The following is an 18,625-nucleotide window of genomic DNA, read 5'->3' on the forward strand; positions in this document are numbered from 1 at the left end:
TGTTAGAGGTCTTAGACCTTAAGACCATAGGAATATAATTATTGAATCACAGATTTAGAACTGCGGTTCAGTTCCCTCATTTTATAAATAAGACACCTGAGAACCAAAGAAGTCAGTTAACCAAGTGAAATAGACATTTCTTTGACTCCAAATGTAGTATTCTTTCCTGTGAAGTCCCAGTAATTTTTCTTATATTATTTCTTTCATTATGGTATTCAGCTTTTTTGATTTGACATATTCTTCTGAAAGACATCTAATTTGTAAAAAAATAGACTCGAGCCTTTGCTCCACTTCCCCAGAATGCCTTGTAATCTCACCTGGGCTGAGATTGAGAAGGTATTTAAGCTGATTCGAAGGCTTTTGAGGCTCTCTCTCTCTCTCTCTCTCTCTCTCTCTCTCTCTCTCTCTCTCTCTCTCTCTCTCTCTCTCTCTCTCTCTCTCTCTCTCTCTCTCTCTCTCGGCTCTTTTGGAGCAGGTGGTCTCTTGCGTGATGTGAGGTTATTTTGTCTAGGCCTCTGGCCTAGGCACATGTTTCTTACTTGTATATTCTTTAATCTTTAACCTTTAATAAACCTCTAAAAAATATAATACTCCTTGCAGAGAGAAACTAATTTCTACCTGCCTCAGTCTCCCCATCTCCCCTAAATTTTAATCTTTACACTATGTATGCTATTTTCAAGATCAATGTTTTGCTTATATAGAGATCATGTTTTATTTAAACATTGCTTTCTGCTTCTCTTCTTTTAGATCAGCGGTTCTCAACCTCTCAATTTGTAGCAATGAGAATACATAATGCATATCAGGTATTTACATTCCGAATCATAACTGTAGCAAAATTACAGTTTTGAAGTAGCCACTGTAAAGATTAAATTTTAGGGGAGATTGAGGCAAGATAGAGATTAGTTTCACTCTGCAAGGAGTATTATATTTTTATGAGGTTTATTAAAGATTAAGGATTAAGGAAAATACAGGATAAGAAAGCACGTGAGTAGGCTAGAGAGAGGCCTAGACACAACCTCACCTACATTATGAAAAGAGCCACGTCTGCTTGCAAGTGGAAAACAGGGAAGAAAAGAGAGCCTGCCGTGGGCGGAGACCCTCTAAATAAAATTTTGTGAGAATTCAGTGAGATTACAAAGCCTTCTGGGGAAGTGGAGCAAGGACTTATGGGGATTGAAGTCCTGGATTCAAGTCTATTTTTACACCACCAAAATAATTTTTTGGTTTGGGCTCACTGCAACACGAGGAACTGTATTGCGGGGTCTTGGCATTAGAAAGGTTGAGAACCACTGTTTTAGATAGTCCTTTATTTCTGTGTATTTGCATTGCTAACTAGTTGTTTTCTCATTTGTTTCTTTGATGAGATTTGCCATCCAGGACTTGTTTTTCTATTCTACCAGTTATTTTTGTTATGCAACCTCTAAGCTCTACTTTCATAATTTGTATTACTTTTTAAAATCATTCAGGAGCATTCATATATAGTTCCATGCTCTCTTGGGAATGTATAGAGTCCTCTGCCTCCTCAAATCAAAATAATTATAAAATTATTTATCTATATTGAAATATATGCATTAATATATTCATCTATATGTTGAAATATTAATTTATGTAGAAATTATCTTAATTTTATCCAGAATAAAATGTATTTTTAAAACTTAAATTTTTATTCATTTTTCTTTGTTTTAAAATATTTATTCAAAGATATCTGTATTTATTTAGTTGATCTGGAAGTCATACTTCCTTTTGTTGTTAATATCTTCCCTGTTGGGTTTATCTGCTTATGGCTGAGGTCTTTCGACTTTTTTTTTTCTTCCTGAGTTCTTTCATAATTGTAATCTTTCCATATTTATTTTCCTACTGTCCACTTTTTGACTCTTCCTTTTTGGTATTTACCCTGGTAGCTAGAGCTCCAGCCTCCTGAGCCTCCTCCCAACATTGGACAATTTATGTTTTATAGGCCTCACTTTCTGCCCCAAATGAGTAGGATGACATGAGAGCAGGGCAGTGAACAGAACTGGCCCCAGCTGGATGCTAACCTCTTTCCCTCAGTTTGAATGGAATGTTACCCAAACCTACACACTGAAATCTTGTCCTCAGTTTCTTCTGTTCCTCAGTTCTCTGACTAAGCTCCAGTGATGTACAGACTTCTACCTTGATGCTCTCCCAGTCAATACATGCTTCTGCTTTTTGATTTTCTGAGGCACTGGGAGAGAGAGGGAGGGAGGGTAGAATTGAGTTCTGTATCAAGATCATGAGTTGGGAGGAAGCTGAGATGCTTGGTGGTGGGCACATGGTGCTGACTGGGCTTGTTGGGTTCCTGGAATCCTAGACTGTAGAGGCAGCTGAGATAGACTTATCATTTGCACATAATTTCTGTTTTGAAGAGGTTTGAGAGATCAATGAAGTTTGGAGAAAATGTCTAGTCCTTGTTGTTGGTCACATGACCTGGAGTTCCATCCAGTGTTCTTTCTACATAGCAACTCTCATGCTATACTTAGAAAATTCCTTTCATCCTTTAAAACCTTTTCAAATGCTACCTCCTTGATAAAGCCTTCCCTTATCTCACTAAATGGTCAGGACCTTCCTCTTCTAGTAACCTCTTTACATACCTTAGATCACATATAACAATGAACATTTAGTATTGCATATTATAGTTATGTTTCCATCTTATTCTCTTGTTTTGATTATAAACTCTACAGGGGTAGAAACTCATATCTTTTTCAGGTCAATCAGGGAATAATATTGTATATAATTGTATAGTACAGTATAATACTGAACTTAAACCTTTTTGTGTAAGATTCTTTTTGTTTATAGAAAGAATAATTACTCAGTGCTTCCATGCCTTTGTGAGAAGTGAAATAGGTGGGTAAGAACTGGGGGAAAGAGAGATATTAGTTTATCTGGCTTTTGGAATGAAGTGAGGACATAAGCAAATCCATGTTCCCTTCTAGGAAAGATTCCTAGAGTTAGAAAAGGTCTGGGGATTAAGTGAAGAAGGCAACATGTAGAGTAGCTACATCCTGAATCATGTTCTTATTCCCTGAGGAAAATTAAAGTTGAATTATATTATTTATTTGTAACATTTCTATGGTAAATCATTAATTTTCCCCAAGTCCCTTGGCCTTCCAGGATCAGGCTGGACATATACATGTATCTAAACCAGGTTAGGGCCTTTTGTTTTTTGTTCAAAGCTCAAAACAAAACAAAAAACAAAACAAAACAAACAAAAAAACAAAAACACCTTTCCTAAGGCATTCTAAAGCAGGGTGGGTCTGGAGTTTTTCTCTTTTGGGCAAAGATCTAACTCCCCTGAAATGAAATAATGAGGGACATGTTAAGATCTTTAAATCTACTTTTTCTTTTGAAATATCCTCCAATGGGAACTGCCATGGAAGGGTAAGGCTAGTTGGAAAGACTAGCCTGCCTACATAAATGATGCTCAGGGCATACCGGAGGTCTTTTGGTGACAGGCAGATGAAAGAACCAGCATGCTCCCTTTATTAAACAATGCTATTTCTTAGGGAAATGGCCTCATATTATTTATTAGTTAAGAATTCTAGGTGATACATCTCAGCTTACTTTACTAAAGACTTAGGAGAATTTTTCCTTAGATGAGACTGGGGACACTTTCATATGGTTGAGCTAATATATCTTATTTCTTAGGGAGAGCTCATTCATTCTGTGTATTGTCCAGTACATTCTCCTTTGTATAATTTCTCTGAGTAGTTTGCTATTAGTTTAAATAATGAGTGTTTGTTAGTCACTGTCGTATTTGTTATTTACTATGTATGTCTTTGTGTAATTGGCATTTATTTGGTGGGGAGTCAAGACTTTACATATATAACTTGGTATACTCCTCCTTCCCAGTTGAAGGCATAAAGACCTGATAAATTAAAAAATGATTCCCTCCAAACCTTCATTATTTTTTTTTGGGGGGGTGGTTGATATAATTCTAGCTCAGGAACTTTTATGTGAAGAGAGCAGAGTAGCAAGCCTCATGCTTCCAATTTCCATATCCCATGCTTCCTTTCTAGCAGGAACCAGTTTACCTTGGGGAAGAGCAAATGGAAAAGTCTCAACATAATTATTCATATTTGCCTGTGAGCCACATCTAGACAAATTCATGTGAACACACATATCTTACATCTTACTTTTTACAACAGTAATCTATTTTCTCTCTTATTAAACTGTAAACTCTACTAGGGCAAATACCTTTTGTTATCATTTTTATAGATAGGAGAGCTATTAAGAACCTCAGAGATTATCTGCTGCAATTTTCTCATTTTATATTCACCTGGTCATCTTATTGATATCTGCTCCTCACTGCACCATATCTCTTTGAATATGGGTAGTATTTTTCACATGCTTGTTGATTGACTGACTTAGACATAGGCCAGAGGAGATTTATAGCTGGTAATTTAGAAATTAGCTAATCCTATCTCTTTATCCTAGTTGAGTAGAAATCCAAGAAAGTAGGTATGTGAAAAGTTTGGTCTAGTGAAAAGAATACTGGACTTGGGTTCTAACTGTAGTCATCCTACATTAAATGCTGGATTCCTACTGGGTGACTATGGAAACATTTAAATTGCATGGAAATCCTTTTAAGTATTTTAAAGCTCTATAGAAAAGAGAATCATTTTTATTTAGGGGGTAAAATGTTATTTATTTTTAAGTTTGGCACCCAGAGACATAGATAGCCTCCTTTCATGAAAGCTTATTTTAGCCATCTAAAGAGCACCTGGGTGGGGGTGGGGCCGGACAAGAGGACTTGGTGCTGAAGGAAAGAAGACTCCTAATTCTTAAACCTCCATCTTCCAGAGCCCCAGTAAAACTCGGTTGTGGAGTTCGCGAAAACCCGGATTAGTGGAATTCAGGGATGCTACAAAGGAAGGCGGGCAGAAGAACAGAAGCAAGTTTTATAGTCAGGCATGCGCACTGGCCCTGGACTCTAGCCGGAAATACTACTGAAACTTGCCCGCCCGCCCCCTCCCCACCCAGGCTAAAACTGAATCGGACGCTCGGGACGCCAGCGTCAACGTCCCAAAGGGAGGAGGGCAAAGACTCCATCCGCCATGTTGGATACCGCAGATTCGCCATAACCTCGCCAGCTCTTTTAAAAAAAAAAAAAAAATTAGAAAACAAGTCAACAGCGGAGAGTCCAGCTTTCCAGTCGGCACGGAAGGGACCTGACACTATTTTTTTTCCTCCAACGGGGCGTTCCCATGGAGACGCAGGCAGCCGGTAAGGCGGGTTGGGGACGGGAAGGGGGAAGCTGTGAGTGGGGGTGGGGCTCCCGGGAATCCGTTTGGAATGTAGCGTTGGGAAGAAGTGCTGAGGCTGTCGCGGTGGCGGAGGGATTCATTGTCGCGCGCCGCCCTGGTGAGGCGAGAAGATGGGGCAGGTGGTGACGGGGAGGACCCGTGAATGTAGTGCCGTCAAGGGAGTGAGGCGTCAGTCGTAACGGATCAATCCGTTTTACTTAAAAAAGAAAAGTAGTGCATTCGGCCTGTGGCTGGAGAGGGAGGGAGTGAAACCATGGAAACGAGGTGGAGCAGCTCTTGTCATTTGGGGCGACACGTGCTTTTCTTGAACCTATTAGGTTGGTGCTGGAGGAACCTTCTTGGTTACAGTGAAAATGCCGGGTGTAGACCCCGGAGGGGAAGTGCAGACTTTCTGGGGCTGCTTCCGAAACTCTCATGCGAAGTGAGGATTTTTGTATCCATTTTTTTTTTTGAGTGTACAAGAGAGTAGAGAAGTAAATTATCTAACAAAATTTAGACCAAGAAAATGAAAATAAAACACATTGAAACCAGAATTTTTTCTTTTGTTATTTTGTTTTATATTTGTATGCTTTTGTTTTTAAGGAATACATTTCTGGATAATAGTAACACTGTAGTGATTATATGTTGCCTTTTGGTTTACTTAATTGCCAAAAAGTGTTACTTTCTATGTTGGCGTCGTGAAGACCAGAGTTGAAATCCAGTCTACCCCACTTGATAGCTGTATGTCCCTGGGCTGGTCACTTAATCTCCATCTGCCTCAGTTTCCTCATCTGTAAAATGGGTATGGTGGTAATAGCATCTGCCTTCCAGAACGGTTGTTAGTCCACATTGAGATAATTTGTGAAGTGCTTTGCAAACCTTAAAAAAAGGTCACAGCTTGTTTACCAAGAGTTTTCCCTACCAGATCTGATGGGACTGGACTAGAGTGGAGTCTTGTGATTACAGAGTGCAAGCACTATCATTCTCATTTCACAGGTGAGGAAACTGAGACTTAGGGGAAGTGGTTCCTGACTGAATCTTAACAATTTACCTCCTGCTCTATCTGGTGACTGTTTCCTTTCCTCTTAGGATATGTAATTCCATTAAATAATTTTGAATGCAGTCTAAATTTAGGGATTAATTTATTGATGAGATAAAAAAATCACCAAATTTCCTTAACTCTTTAAGTTCTCTTCTCCCCTTAATAAAAAGAAGCTGGCCTTAGTTCCCTTCTAGTGTCTTCCCTTGTATGAATAGAATTGTTTGAATGATGTGCCCCCATTTTGTGAGCTCCTTGAGGACGGGGACCTTATTTTTGCCTTTTCTTTGCATCCCCATCATGTCATACAGGGCCAGGAATATATTAACTGCTTAAAAGCTTGTTGACTGATTGACTAGGTTAGAGGGACATGTTTCAAAACCCCCAAACATAGACCCAAATAAACAAGTGATAAAATATGTTTTCATCTGCATTTCTAATCCAAAATGTCTTTCTTTGGATGTGGATAACATTCTTTTTATAAGTCCTCAGAATTGTTCTGGATCATTTTATTGCTGTCAGTAGCAAAGTCTATCACATTTGATCATTCCACAATATTATGGTTACTGTGTATATATTCTCCTGGTTCTGGTTATTTCACTCTACATCATTTCACATAGTTCTTTCTGAAATCAACCTGTTCATCATTTCTTATAGCACAACAGTATGCCATCACTATTTTATATCACAATTTTTTCAGCCCGTCCCCAATTGAGGGACATCCCTTTAGTTTCCAATTCTTTGCCACCACAAAAAGAGCAGCTATGTTTTCGTATAAAAAGGTCCTTTTCCATTTTTAAAATTTCTTTGGGATGTAGACCCAGGAGTGGTACTACTAGTTAAAAAAAGTATGCATTCTTTTTTTTTTTTTAAACCCTTACCTTCTGTCTTGGAGTCAATACTGTGTATTGGCTCCAAGGCAGAAGAGTGGTAAGGGCTAGGCAATGGGGGTCAAGTGACTTGCCCAGGGTCACACAGCTGGGAAGTGTCTGAGGCCAGATTTGAACCTAGGACCTCCCATCTCTAGGCCTGGTTCTCAGTCCACTGAGCTACCCAGCTGCCCCCTTAAAAAAAAAAGTATGCATTCTTTTATATCCCTTTGGGCATAATTCCAAATTGCCCTCCAAAATGGTTGGATCAGTTCGCACTCCACCAGTAATGCATTAGTGTCATAATTTTGCCACATTCCCTCCCACATTTATAATTTTCTTTTACTGTCATATTGACCATTCTGATAAGTGTGAGGTGGTACCTCAGAATTGCTTTAATTTACATTTCTCCAATCAGGAGGGATTTAGAACATTTTTTCATATGATTATTGATAGCTTTGATTTCTTCATCTGAAAACTGCCTATTCATATCCTTTGACCATTTATCAATTAGGGGATGACTTGGATTCTTAAAAATTTGACTTAGTTTTTTATATAATTGAGAAGTGAGGCCTTTTTCAGAGAAATTTGCCATACAATTTTTCCCTCAGTTATTTCCCTCCTAATTTTGGTTGCATTGGTTTTGTTATGAAAGCTTTTTAATTTAATGTAATAAAAATTATTCATTTTATATATATATAGTTCTCTATCTCTTGGTCATAAATTCTTCCCTTCTCCATAGATCTGACAGGTAAACTATTCTATGTTCCTCTAATTTATTTATAATATCACTTTTATTTTTAAATCATAACCATTTTGACCGTATCTTGGTATAAGGTGTGAGATGTTGTTCTAAACTTATTTTTTTTGACATACTGTTTTCCAATTTTCTCAGCAGTTTTTTTCAGATATTGAGTTCTTATCCCCAAAACTGGGATCTTTGGGTTTATCAAACACTAGATTGTTGAGGTCATTTACCCATAGTCTATTCCATTGATCCACCCTTCTATTTCTTAGCTAGTACCAGATTGTTTTGATGATTACAATTTTATAGGACAGTTTAAGATCTGGTACTGCTGGGCCACCATCCTTCACATCTTTCTTCATTAGTTTTCTTGATTTTCTTGACCTTGTTTTCTTCCAGATGAATTTTGTTATCATTTCTTCTAATTCTATAAAATAGTTTTTTTTAGTAGTTTGATTGGTATGACACTGAGTAAGCAAATTAATTTATGTAGGATTGTAATTTTTATTATGTTAGCTCAGCCTACCCATGAGCAATTAATGTTTTTGTCTATACTTCCTTTTATCAAGATATAATTGTATTCCTTTCCTCTTTTAATCAGATCTATTTTTGCTTTAGCTTTGTCTGAGATCATGATTGCTACTCCTGCTTTTTTTTTGTCTTGGTGGAAGCTCAATAAATTCTGCTTCAGCTTCTTACCTTTACTCTCTATGTGTCTACCTGCCTCAAATATGTTTCTTGTAAACAATATATAGTAGGAATTTGATTTTTAATTCACTCTCCTTTCTGCTTCAGTTTTATGGGTGAGTTCATCCCATTTACATTCATAGTTATGATTACTATATATGTATTCTCCTCCTTCTTCATTTCTTCTTTTAATCTTCTTTTAATCCTTTTAATCCTGCCCTTTCTCCTTTCACCAATGTTTTGCTTTTAATCATTCCCCCTATCCTCCTCCTTTATATTACTCCCCTTTCTACCACCACCTTTCTTATTCCCTTCCTACTTCTCAATAGAATCTTTTAATTACCCACTCCCAACTTCTCCCTCCATTATTTTACTCCCCTCTTCGCCACCTATTTTCTTGTTCCCCTTCTGCTTCTCTATAGGGTAAAATGTTTTCGATACCCCAATGAATCTGGCTGTTTTTCCTTCTCAGAGCCAATTCTAATTAAAGTAAGGTTTAAATATTATCTGTCAGCACCCTCATCTGCCCCTTCACTTTATTAGTATTCCCTGCCTCTTTATGTGACATAATTTACCCCATTTTACTTCTCTCTTCCCATTTCTCTTTTTTACCCCTAGAGGTTTTTTTTTTAATATTAAACAGCTTTCTACTACACCCTGTCTATGTATATTTCTTCTAACTACTATGATAATAACAATTTTAAAGAGTTACAGATATTATCTTTCCATTTAGAAATATAAGCAATTTGACCTTATTGGAGCCCTTAAATTTTTTCTCTTACTTATTTTTTTATGCTTCTCTTGAATTTTATATTTGGACATCCGATTTTCTGTTTAAGTCTGGTCTTTTCTTCAGGAATGCCTGAAAACATTCTATTTTATTAAATAACCATACTTTCCTCTGAATGAATATGATCAGTTTTGATGGGCAGGTGATTCTTGGTTTTAAACCCAGTTCCCTTGCCTTTGGAATATCATATTTCAAGTTGTCTTGTCCTTCAATGTGGAATCTTCCAGATCCTGTGTATTCCTGACTGGGGCTTCTTGATATTTGAATTGTTTCTGTCTGTTTGCAGTATTTTCCCCTTGGCCTGAGTGCTCTTCAACTTGGCTATAACATTACTGGGAGTTGTGATTTGTGGATTTATTGCAGGAGGTGATCTGTGGATTCTTTCAATTTCTATTTCACCTTCTTGTTCAAGAATATCAGGGCAGTTTTCTTGGCTAATTTCTTGTAATATGATGTTTAGGCTTCTTTTTGGTTATAACTTCCAGGTAGTCCAGTAATTGTTAAATTGTCTCTCCATCTCTTTTCTGGGTCAGTTGTATTTTCAATAAGATATGTCATATTTTCTTCTATTTTTCATTCTTTTGACTTTGTCTTATTGTTTCTTGATGGCATATAAAGTCATTAGTTTCTATTTGGCCAATTCTAATTTTTAAAGATTGAATTTCTACCATGAGCTTCCCCCCCAACCCCCACCTTTTTAAACCCTTTCTGTCTTGGAATCAATACTGTGTTTTTTGATTCCAAGGCAGAAGAGTGGTAAGGGCTAGGTAATGAGGGTTAAGTGACTTGCCCAGGGTCATACAGCTGGGAAGTGTCTGAGTCCAGATTTGAATTCCCCATCTCTAGGCCTCATTCTCAATCCACTGAGCTGCTTAGCTGCCCTCTCTTCCACGAGCTTTTGATCCTCCTTTTCCATTTGGTCCATTTTACTTTTCATGGAATTCTTTTCTTCATTGGATTTTTGTGCCTCTTCCCCACTTAACCAGTTTTTCTTTTTTAAGCTGTTATTTTCTCTTTGCATTATTTTAATTTCTTTTCCCATTTTCTCATTTTTCTTTTACCTGTCATATTTGATTTTTGAATTCCTTTTCAAGTTCTTCTAGCACTTGAGACCAATTTCCATTTTTCTTTGAAGTTTTTCATGTCTTTGCTTGGATCTCACCATCCTCTCTTGATTCTGTGCTTTGTTCTTTGTTGTCATAGAAATTTTTAGGGTTAGGAGCTTCTTTTGCTATTTGCTAATTTTCCTAGCCTTTTTTTTTTTGCCTGTGGACTGGGAATTTTGAAAGGTGATGATTCTGTCTTCTCTGCTGATGGCTTGCAGGGCTTGGCCCTGTGAGCTATTTAGCCCTAGTGCTAGGTCTTCACTACAGCAAAATAGATTTGAAAGAGCCCAGTGCTATGGACTTCTGGGCCTCACTGTGGACTGGTGCCAAGGCCTGTGACTTTAGGGAGTGGATCTGAGGTGCTCTTGTGATAGAGGTATAGCCTAGGATCCAGAAATTGCCCTATGCCCAGTCTTGGAACCTGATGCAGTAGGTTGGGGGGGGGGGGTTGTTGGCCGGCACTCCTCTGTGTGCAGCTTTACTTCTGGTTGCCCTTTATCCTGGGAATATCAACTTTTTCTGTCTTTCTTTCAAGTTGTGTTCAGTGGAAGAGCCTCCTCACTCCATCTTGCTATTGGTTTTTGATTCCTCTAGTTTAGAAGTGCTTTTTAAAGATTGGCTTGGAAGGATTGTCAGTGGATGTAGCTTTCTCTGCTGTTATGTTGGGAATTTTGGTGAGGAAAGAACAACAGGGAACATATAAATAATTCAGATTTATTGGTTGGGAAGGGGAGGAAGGAACAGGGGTTGTAGGAGAAAATTGTACTAGTTAACTTAAAATCTAATGTCTATAAACTATCTAAAACTATCTTTCTAAGTTAAACAGTAATTTCCCCCAATAGCCAAATCTCACACAAGGAGTTCAGTCAAAAGGGCAGGATCTTCAGAGGTGATATATGCCTTCAATCTTCTTTTCCTCAAGCTGCCAGCAGCTAGATTCAAAGATTTCCTTCTTTAGCTGGTGTTAGGAGAAGTAGAATACCTGTTTTTCCAAGAGCCTTCAGGAGAGAAGAAATGTCTGACCATTGGACATAGAATCTTATCCCAGCCTTAGGCTCCCATGTGACTCACCTACTAAGCTGCCATCTTGGCTCTGACCCTCTGGTTGTCAATCACAATTGGTATCCCTGAGTTTATCTGAAACACAGAAATTATTTGCTGCCTTCTTTTGAAAGTCATTTATGCCTTATTGGTTGAAGAAACTTTGATTTAAGATTAGTTTTTAAAGAACATTTAACAAATGAGGCAGTGTGGTTTAGTGGAGAAAGTGCAAGATTTGGAATTGGGTCCTAGATTTCAAAACTGATTTTAACAAAAACCTTTGTGACCACTGATAATCATTTAGCATTACTGAACCTCATTTGCATTTGTGATGCCAACTTATTGGTATTGTTTTGAACACCACTTAGGTTGAGATATAAATATATATATATGCATATATATAAATAAAGCACTTTGAAAGTTTTAAAGCATCATATAAATATCATTTTTATTGCTAGTCAGATTAGCTCTTATTAGTAATTTTAAACCCTTCCTATTACATTATAGCTTTCATGTTAAAACAGAATGGAAATATTAATTGATAAGGCACAATTGCAGTTTTCATGGATTTAAAAATCTCTTTGATCCTGATCTCTAAATCCCAGACTATTAATGAAATACTGTATGTAAAACAATTGATTCGTGACCAGTAGCATGATAATCTTTTCTTCCTTTATTTTATGCTTTGGAATAATAATAACAACCAAAAATTATACAGCATTTTAAGGTTTATAGAATGTTTGTATGATCTCATTTGATTTTTACAACAATAGTATGAAGTAATTGTAGTTATTTTTCCCCTTTAGCAAATGAGGCTATCAAGGTAAATCTCTATCATTGCTAGCGAGTATCAGAGATGGGATTTGAATGTACATCTTCCTGAATCCAAGGCCAACACTATCGAATGAGCTGGAATACATACATACATACATACGTACATATATAAAGTGCTTTGTGAAATTATGACTAACGATGATTTATCATCTTTTACTGTATCATGCTGTAGTAGAAATATTACTAGATGGAAAGTTCTTGTAATGCTCCCCTCTTTTTCATGTGCTAGTTGATTTACTACTACTAAATAGACTTAGCCCTTCTTTTGGTTGTAGCCTTTCCCAGTCTCTTCTATCACCTCATCATCCATGATGTCACACAGATAAACATCACTTTAAAGTGCTCCAAAAAAGTGTATTTTAGGTTAGTCTTTTCCTTACATTTGGCTATCCCCCAAAAGAGTACTCATTCTTCCTCTTGAACGCTCACCTTATTGTTCCTGCTTATAGCAGGAGGAAAGAAAAGGAAAGGAAACATGAAGAAATAATTGCTAGAACTGGGAGCCTGATTATATATGATGAGGGCAAAGAGAGAATGAATTTAAAGATGAACTTATAGAGTTTTGAGCTTGGGTAATTAAGGGCATACTGGCAAATTCATAGAAATAAGGAAGTCAGGAAGAAGAGTTGATCTTCTGGGGAAAAAATGATAAGTTCAGTTTTATGTGTGATACCTTAGAAACAACAATTAGCCAGTTGGAAATGTCTAGTAGGCAGCTGGAAATGTGGACAGGAGCTTAGGTGAGAGGGCTTCAGAATTGGAGATGTAGATTTGGTAGTCATAGACATAGAGCTGGCTACAGCAATGAGATTGATAAGCTAGATCATTGAGGTAGAACTTAGAGAAAAGAACATAGGACTAAAGATAAATTATGGGAGTGGAAGGAGAAGGGGAAGCCAGTGGAACCTTCTGGCTTCAATTTGATGACTGTGGAAATGGAAGTGGCTAAGGGGAACTGAGGAGGTGGGTGGTCTCTGGGCTGGATATCCTGCAGCTGCAGGGAAATTTTAATTTTTGCTTTTTCATTAATTTTTTGAATAACCTTTACTTCTATTTTTTTTTCTATAATGTCATTTGAGGAAAAAGTTCTCCCTTATGTTGAACTGAAATTTGCCTATTTACAGTTTCCACTTACTGGCTTAGTTCTGTCCTCTAGAGCCACAAAAAATAATAAATTTCCCATTACCACTGCAGAGGTTTAACTTGTGTTTCTGGCTCTATTTGTACTTTGGGTCACTTAATCCCTCCCAATTTGTTTTTCCTCATTTGTGGGACAGAAACAGCAGTACCTTCTAAAGGATTTATTTCTGAAATATGTTATAAATAGAAATTAGAGGGAGCATTTTGCAACTTGAAAAGAGCTTAGAGATGATCTAAATAACTCAATGCAGACAATGAGACCGAGAGTTTAGGTGACCTATCTGAAATGAGACAATGAATTAGTGGCATCAACAGAATTACTGAGACATATTAGAACTCTCACTGTACACTTTTTTGACTGGGACACATTTCCTGGGAAACTTTTATCTCCCCTGGAGTTATATATGAAGATATTAAGTTTGATAGCACCAATGTACTTGGGTTCCCTAGCCCTCATGGATTAATATTCCCTTGAAAGTAACAGAGCTCTTGCTGGTACTATATGGCCCTAGTCTCCCTTCACCACAGTTTCCTGGTCATGGAAAGTCCCATTTGGATTTCAGAAGACTCTCAATTCATTGGACCATTAGCAGATACAGTTCCATATGAAGATGAGGGGAGGGATCCATGTCTTTAGAAACCAAGTGCTATTGTATCCTTATGGCATGATATGGCAAGAACAAGTAAATCTCCTTTTCTTAAATGTTCAGTGACTTATGAGTGACTCTTTTTTTTCCTAGTAGGTAACCTGAACTAACAGGATGCTGCGTCAAATCCACTGCTAACATCACTTTGGGCTTTCATGATAATTTATGTTATTTTATTTCCATCTATTTCCTGTCTTCTATATGAAGAAAAAAATCTGAGAAAATCTTTTCTCATTTTCTATTTTTTAAACCTGTTATGTTTATTAGATGAACATTTCATGATTTGTGTCAATAAAAAAAATATAAAGTGTGAGTGAAGTCATTCAGTGCTACTTACTTAGAGCAGGCAGAATAACTATGTTCAGGTAAAAGAATGATATGTTCAGGTAAATATCTAGAAATAGTTTCCATTTCCCCCCAATAAATATGTGGGTTAGTCTGAAACTGATAGTTCCCTATATCATGTTCCTCCTCAACTTTGAATTTGCAATTAGAAAGTGTTAAAGTCATTTTTTTCAGTTACATAAAGTGAATGATAATTTGCCCCTTATCTCCCCCTAGTGGATCTTTAGAGTGAACTAAGTTGCTGACTGGTTTCATAAAGCAAATTTTTGTGGGGGATGGGTGAATGGGTGGGCATAGAGTGGAGAATCAAGATCTGTAATTTCATTCCTATAGGGAACTTCCTGGGTAGATACTTTTTTCATTTCATTCACCTGTAATTTAGAGAGTTTTTAGATTACTTGGAAGTACTGAGAGATCAAGTAGTTTACTCAGTCTAGATGAAAAAAAAGGGAGAGTATTTAAGTGCTCATTATATGCCTGTCACAGTGCTAAGAACTGGGGATGCAAAGAAGAGCAAAAATAGCCTCTGCCTTTAAAGGACCTCTCATCATAGTGGGAAAAACAACATACATATATTGATGTTCCCTCAAGAACTCTTAACTTCCTACCCCTTCAGTCTACTCAGTTCCTGTGACCAGGGTGGACTGCAGTCCATTTCAGCCTACACATGGAGTTTATCATACCCTTCCCGTCACCCATATATGTACTTTACTTCCATTTCATGGACGCTGAAATTCCTTTATTTGATTGTAACTTATCATTCTGTCTTTCTCTTTCTGCCTTATCACAATCCTCTTCTTTGTTCTCACTATGGCCCCTTCTACTCCTCAGTTATTTCTCCTACCTTTTCACTGACCTAGTTTCTGTCTTCAAATATTTGAAGGTGTCTCATGTAGAAGGAAGGATTGAATTTGTTCTTCTTTGGTACAACAACGTAGAATTAGTGGTGCTAAAATGGGACTTATAGGAAGGCAATTTTATTACCTCAAAAGGGAGAATTTCCTGATAATTAGGACTGTTTGATATTAGAATACAGTAAGTTGGCCATTACTGGAATTGTTTAAGCAGAGACTGGATGACCATCTTGGGTTTGTTCAAAGGCTATAACCTACTATAAATAAATAATAGGAATAACCTACTTATTTTATGAAGGAGAATCCAAGTGTGTTGCCCAAGATTACATAGGTAGTTAGTATCAGAGGTGGACAATTGACTAATTCCAGAGCCAGTACTCTTTCCCAAGTAAGAGTGAGTTGAAGAGGGTTTTCCTCTGTTGGGTAGGAAAGAGGTTGGACTAGATGACATCTAAGATTTTATTAAATTTCTCAGTAGTGCTAGAAACCAATAAAAACCATCATGGTGGCCAATAATTAGAATTATTTGTTAAACTAATGAACATAAATAAATTCAAAATCATTTCCTCTTGAAAATTTCTAAGTAAAAAAATTGAATTTTACTTATTCATAAATAAAAGTGAAGTGGTATAACATAGTGGATGTTTAATTTAATTAATGACCTTTGAGTTAAGAAGCCCATGAGTTCAAATTTTGCATTTGACACATCTAGCAACTAGGACCTTTCATTACCCAGGACTCACTGCTTTAAGATTATAGGTTGCAAAATAGTTTGGGATCTGCATTGATTTAAGGAATTTATTCACTTTTGCTAGAAGGAAACAGTATTTTGTGTGAGAGCAATTCAGTTCATCAAAGATTTATTAAGTACCTATTATCTTACAAAGCAGTGGGCAAGGTGCAAGATGGTGTTTGCAGAGGGGTAGCTGTTTTTAAAGCAAAATATTGTTAATAAAATAAATGTTCCTGGGAAGTCAGAATTCAGACCATAAAAGCTTAACATGTCTTTATAGAGATCTAAGCATATAATAGGGATTTGAGGAGATTAGGCTGGGCTAGGCTTGACTGGCCTGAACTGAGTTACTTGTAGAGGCTAAGACCTGAGATGGAGGAGATTGGAAATCTCAATTATCTGAGGGTTTCCTGAGGTTTATAGCTGTTAGGAAGCCTGTAGAATAATGGGAATTCTTTTGGATGGAAGATCTTTTTTTTTTTTTTTTTAAATATATTTTATTTGATCATTTCCAAGCATTATTCGTTAAAGACATAGATCATTTTCTTTTCCTCCCCCCCACCCCCCATAGCCGACGCGTAAGTCCACTGGGCATTAGATGTTTTCTTGATTTGAACCCATTGCTTTGTTGATAGTATTTGCATTAGAGTGTTCATTTAAAGTCTATCCTCTGTCATGTCCCCTCAACCTCTGTATTCAGGCAGTTGCTTTTTCTCGGTGTTTCCACTCCCATAGTTTATCCTTTGCTTATGAATGGTGTTTTTTTTCTCCTGGATCCCTGAAAGTTGTTCAGGGACATTACACCGCCCCTAATGGAGAAGTCCATTACGTTCGATTATACCACAGTGTATTAGTCTCTGTGTACAATGTTCTCCTGGTTCTGCTCCTCTCGCTCTGCATCACTTCCTGGAGGTTGTTCCAGTCTCCATGGAACTTCTCCACTTTATTATTCCTTTGAGCACAATAGTATTCCATCACCAACATATACCACAGTTTGTTCAGCCATTCCCCAATTGATGGGCATCCCCTCGTTTTCCAGTTTTGGGCCACCACAAAGAGCGCAGCTATGAATATTTTTGTACAAGTCTTTGTGTCCATTATCTCTTTGGGGTACAGTCCCAGCAGTGCTATGGCTGGGTCAAAGGGTAGATATTCTTTTGTCGCCCTTTGGGCATAGTTCCAAATTGCCCTCCAGAATGGTTGGATCAGTTCACAACTCCACCAGCAATGAATTAATGTCCCTACTTTGCCACATCCCCTCCAGCATTCATTACTTTCCTTTGCTGTTATGTTAGCCAATCTGCTAGGTGTGAGGTGATACCTCAGAGTTGTTTTGATTTGCATCTCTCTGATTATAAGAGATGTAGAACACTTCTTCATGTGCTTGTTAATAGTTTTGATTTCTTTATCTGAGAACTGCCTATCCATTTCCCTTGCCCATTTATCAATTGGAGAATGGCTTGATTTTTTGTACAATTGATTTAGCTCATTATGAATATGAGTAATTAAACCTTTGTCAGAGGTTTCTATGAAGATTTTTTCCCAATTTGTTGTTTCCCTTCTGATTTTAGTTATATTGGTTTTGTTTGTACAAAAGCTTTTTAGTTTGATGTAGTCAAAATTATTTATTTTACATTTTGTGATTCTTTCTATATCTTGCTTGGTTTTAAAGCCTTTCCCCTCCCAAAGGTCTGACATGTATACTATTCTGTGTTTACCCAATTTACTTATGGTTTCCTTCTTTATGTTTAAGTCACTCACCCATTTTGAATTTATCTTGGTGTAGGGTGTGAGGTGTTGATCTATTCCTAGTCTCTCCCACACTGTCTTCCAATTTTCCCAGCAGTTTTTATCGAATAGTGGATTTTTGTCCCAAAAGCTGGGATCTTTGGGTTTATCGTATACTGTCTTGCTGAGGTCGTTTTCCCCCAGTCTATTCCACTGATCTTCCTTTCTGTTTCTTAGCCAGTACCAAATTGTTTTGATGACTGCTGCTTTGTAATATAGTTTTAGGTCAGGGACTGCAAGGCCCCCATCATATGTGTTTTTTTTTCATTAATTCCCTGGATATCCTTGATCTTTTGTTCTTCCAAATGAACTTTGTTATGGTTTTTTCTAAATCAGTGAAGAAGTATTTTGGTAGTTCAATGGGTATGGCACTAAATAGATAAATAAGTTTGGGTAGGATGGTCATTTTTATTATATTGGCTCGTCCTATCCATGAGCAGTTAATGTTTTTCCAATTGTTCAAGTCTAGTTTTAGTTGTGTGGCGAGTGTTTTGTAGTTGTGTTCATATAGTTCCTGTGTTTGTCTTGGGAGATAGATTCCTAGGTATTTTATTTTGTCTAAGGTGATTTTGAATGGGATTTCTCTTTCTAGTTCTTGCTGCTGAGCTGTGTTGGAGATATATAGAAAAGCTGATGATTTATGTGGGTTTATTTTGTATCCTGCAACTTTGCTAAAGTTGTTGATTATTTCAATTAGCTTTTTGGTTGAATCTCTAGGATTCTTTAAGTAGACCATCATGTCATCC

General features: G+C 37.2%; 1 protein-coding gene across 2 annotated transcripts in view; it reads left to right on the forward strand.

Moving 5' to 3' along the window:
• The first annotated feature begins 4,868 nt into the window (after nucleotides 1-4,868).
• Nucleotides 4,869-18,625, forward strand: part of ZFAT (zinc finger and AT-hook domain containing) — a 318,710-nt gene continuing 304,953 nt past the window's right edge. The window contains exon 1 of one of the 2 annotated variants that reach the window (XM_007488369.2): nucleotides 4,869-5,241. In XM_007488369.2, the coding sequence (XP_007488431.1) occupies nucleotides 5,223-5,241 (19 nt within the window). In that variant the 5' untranslated portion in view covers nucleotides 4,869-5,222. The remainder of the gene's footprint in view (nucleotides 5,242-18,625) is intronic. The other variant, XM_007488367.2, reaches the window with a different exon arrangement.

The sequence above is a fragment of the Monodelphis domestica genome, chromosome 3 (genome assembly GCF_027887165.1).
Source record: "Monodelphis domestica isolate mMonDom1 chromosome 3, mMonDom1.pri, whole genome shotgun sequence".
Lineage (NCBI taxonomy): Eukaryota > Metazoa > Chordata > Mammalia > Didelphimorphia > Didelphidae > Monodelphis > Monodelphis domestica.